Here is a 3,472-nt window from a genome sequence, read left to right as displayed (position 1 = left end):
AAAATAATACATAACAATCATCCAATCAAAGTGTTAACAACATAATAATTCATTACCATTCAATTTCTTTCAATTCATACACAATATTTAACAACTAATAAATTCATAATTAATATTTAACAAAATAATAATTCATTAACAATTCATAAATAATTAACAAATTATCAACTCATAAACATATAACAAATTAACACTTCATAAACATTTAATAAATTAACAATGCATAAATATTTAACAAATATTGAATTAAACCAAAAAAAAAAAAAAAGCGGAACAAAGGCTTGCCACTGCTAAATTAAAAAGAACAAAAAAAAATTGTTTTTTTTTTTTTTTAAAACATAGCAAGGATTAAATGTTAAGCATGCTTAGAATATAATGTATATAACAAAATAATAACAAAAGTTCATAATAAAAAACCTTAATCGAAGATTTTTTGTAGAGTTATTTAATCGAGTTCTACGCCGCTTTTCTCCAAAATTTGAACTTAGAATCTTTGCTCCTCGACTTGAATATCTGAAATCTAAACTTTCCGACGAAATTTAATAGAAAGTGACGTTTTTGGAAGTGGGACCACCTCTTTTTTCTCGTCAGTCATGGCCGTTTTTTTTTTTTTCAACCCACCTGAGGGGACCAGGTGGTGGAGCCCCCGATCGTTTATGTTGATGACTATAACGCAAGAAAAATCGCGCTATAAAGGCACACGAGAAAAGTCCCTTTAGCGCGGTATTTTATCAAGCGCTAAAGCACTTAACTAACCGTTAAGGTTAAGTGATTTAAATGCGAAGAAAATATCTTATTAAAAATATATTGGTAACATTTTTTTTTGTTGGGTATTTTGGTTAAAAAAAAATTTTTTTGCATTATTTTTGTTCCGGACCCCGTTGGGTTGTCTCCCGTCTTGCCTACCTTCACTTGCACTGTACTCCTTATATCTATCTCTATTACTCACACTCTCTACTTCCCCTCTCACTCTCTCTCTCTCCCCCTCTAAATTATACTACTCTGTTATTAGAGAGAGAGAGTGAAGAGTACCCATAAACACTAGTATTTCGTCTGTAATTTTCTGTTTAATTTGTAGCTAAGCTCTAGAATAATGGATGTCTACGGAGTGTCAGCACCAGAGTTGTTTCGTATTGATGATCTTCTTGATTTCTCTAATGACGAAATATTCTCCATTAACAACACCAACTCCACCACCACCGACTCTCAGCATGGCCACCACCATCAACCTCACTCCTCCGCCGCCGCCGCCAATTACTACGACAATTTCCTTCCTAATTCCTCCGACGACTTCACCGACAACCTCTGCGTCCCCGTAAGCATTCCAAACTCCTTAATTACAACACACTTAAACATACGTAATTAAAATTGTGTTCTTAGACGAGTGAGGGTTGCTCAGTTCGTAAAGCACCTCCACTCCACTCACAACTGGTAGGTCCACGGTTCGAGTCACGCAGTGTGAAAACATTATACATCCTCCAAAATGGGCCCAAAAAAAAGGAAAAAGATGTGTGTTCTTATACCATGTTAATAGCTTCTATTTACTGATTAAGCATACACTTTCTATCTACTTAATTATGTGTTTTTACATCAATGGTTGAGAAATCACTGTTCTATTTACCAATATTTCTGTTTTTTCTATGGCAGAGTGAATTCAGTGCAGCAACTCATCTAAAAGCTTAAATTGTTATATATAATAGCTTCTATTTACTAATTACTACTTAAGCCCCTTTTTTTAGATACCGTTATTTACTTAATTATGTGTTCAATAAGAAACGTAGTTTACATCAACTATTGAGAGATCACTGTTTTTACCATTTTTCTTCTGCTTTTATCGTTGCAGAGTGATGATGTAGCCGAGTTAGAATGGCTATCAAACTTCGTAGAAGATTCATTCAGTAACTTTCCAGCTAACTCCGTTACCGGAACAATGAATCATCTCAGTTCCAATACTACGTCGTTTCACGGCAGGTCAAGAAGCAAACGTTCTCGTTCAACTTCAAACTGGACAACATCCTCACTACAAAACCCTAACCCTAACGCTACTACAATGAAGAACAACAAGGAGAGTAGTACTTCAGTACATACCAGAGAACAAAGATCATCATCATCATCATCTTCAATAATGGATGAAGATGTGCCACGTAGATGCACCCATTGCGCTTCGGAGAAGACACCGCAATGGAGAACTGGGCCTTTAGGCCCAAAAACACTATGTAACGCGTGTGGCGTTAGGTACAAATCGGGTCGGTTAGTACCCGAATACCGACCCGCTGCTAGCCCCACTTTTGTGTTAACACAGCATTCGAATTCTCACCGGAAAGTTATGGAACTCCGACGACAGAAGGAAATGTCCGCACAAATGCCGCCGCCCTCTACGGAGGAGGAGATGTACGGACGTCATTTTCGGGTGTGCTGACGTCATCAGGAAAGAAGAGACACGTGTCTTCATTTGCTGAGCTAACCGTGGACTTATTTTATGCTAATTTTACAATCTGAAACCTTTTTTTTTTTTTTTGTTAATTTGTTTAGTTTTGTTTTCGGGGGATTTTGTTGAGAAAATAGAGTTCAGAATAATTAATCTTTCTATTCTCTTTGGTGTAATTTATGGAAATTTGGGCAACGCATTTTCATTGAAGTGTGGAACCACCGATTGGGAGGTGAGGGTGAGGGTGAGGGAATTACTGCTTCCTCTGTCTCAAATTATTTATCGTGTTTATTAAAATAATTATTTGAAATTATTTACCGTTTAGAAATTCAAGGCACAATTAATTAATTGAAAGGATCTAATAGCTTGGTTGGCTGTCTGAACTTTCACTGTATTAGTTAGGGTGTAAATCTCCTTGTAACCCTCTTCCCCGTATCCCATTCCCTTATTCCATGTAACAATAAAAAATAAAATAAAAAGATTTTAAAAAATGCACAATTAATTATTTTTATTTTCATTTTATTTTAACAGAATTTTATCATTAATGGAGATGAAATATGTATATATATAAAATGTGTATATATATTTAATGGAGAGTATTCTAACTTAAATATAAATAAGAGTAAAATTAAAAAAAGAAATGTAATTTGAGAGGGATGGAATATCATGCTAATTTTAGAATATGAAACGTTCTTCTTCTTGTTTAGTACTCCAAATCGAAAAAAATGTCCACTTAGCCTTTTATTATTGGGTCAAAAAAGTGTTCACTTATCAAATTAAAAAAGAATTAACCTTCTTCTTTTTTCAGATTTGCTCCTATTAAGTGTTATATGATCAAATCTCAATGTCTATTTAATTAGAGATAGTTTAGTCAAATTACTTATTTTTATCCAGAAGTTAGTATTTTTTTTAAAAGGTGTGCAAATGATTAAGTGAATTCTTTTTTTGGTCCGGAGAGAGTATTATTTTGGGGATTTTGTTATTAAGGAAATAGAGTTCAGAGTAATAATCTTTTTATTATTCTGTTGGTGTAATATATGGGAA

The 3,472-nt window shown here is 34.0% G+C and overlaps 1 protein-coding gene across 1 annotated transcript; it reads left to right on the top strand.

Moving 5' to 3' along the window:
• Window positions 1-959: 959 nt before the first annotated feature.
• LOC132064099 (GATA transcription factor 4) lies at window positions 960-2,504 on the top strand. The gene is made up of 2 exons (XM_059456976.1): window positions 960-1,315; window positions 1,844-2,504. The coding sequence occupies exons 1-2, from the start codon at window positions 1,094-1,096 to the stop codon at window positions 2,417-2,419; spliced, it is 798 nt and encodes a 265-aa protein (XP_059312959.1). The 5' UTR covers window positions 960-1,093; the 3' UTR covers window positions 2,420-2,504.
• The last annotated feature ends 968 nt before the right edge of the window (window positions 2,505-3,472 follow it).

The sequence above is a fragment of the Lycium ferocissimum genome, chromosome 7, assembly GCF_029784015.1.
Source record: "Lycium ferocissimum isolate CSIRO_LF1 chromosome 7, AGI_CSIRO_Lferr_CH_V1, whole genome shotgun sequence".
In the NCBI taxonomy this organism is placed as follows: Eukaryota; Viridiplantae; Streptophyta; class Magnoliopsida; order Solanales; family Solanaceae; genus Lycium; species Lycium ferocissimum.
This window is presented reverse-complemented; position numbering and strand designations above follow the sequence as displayed.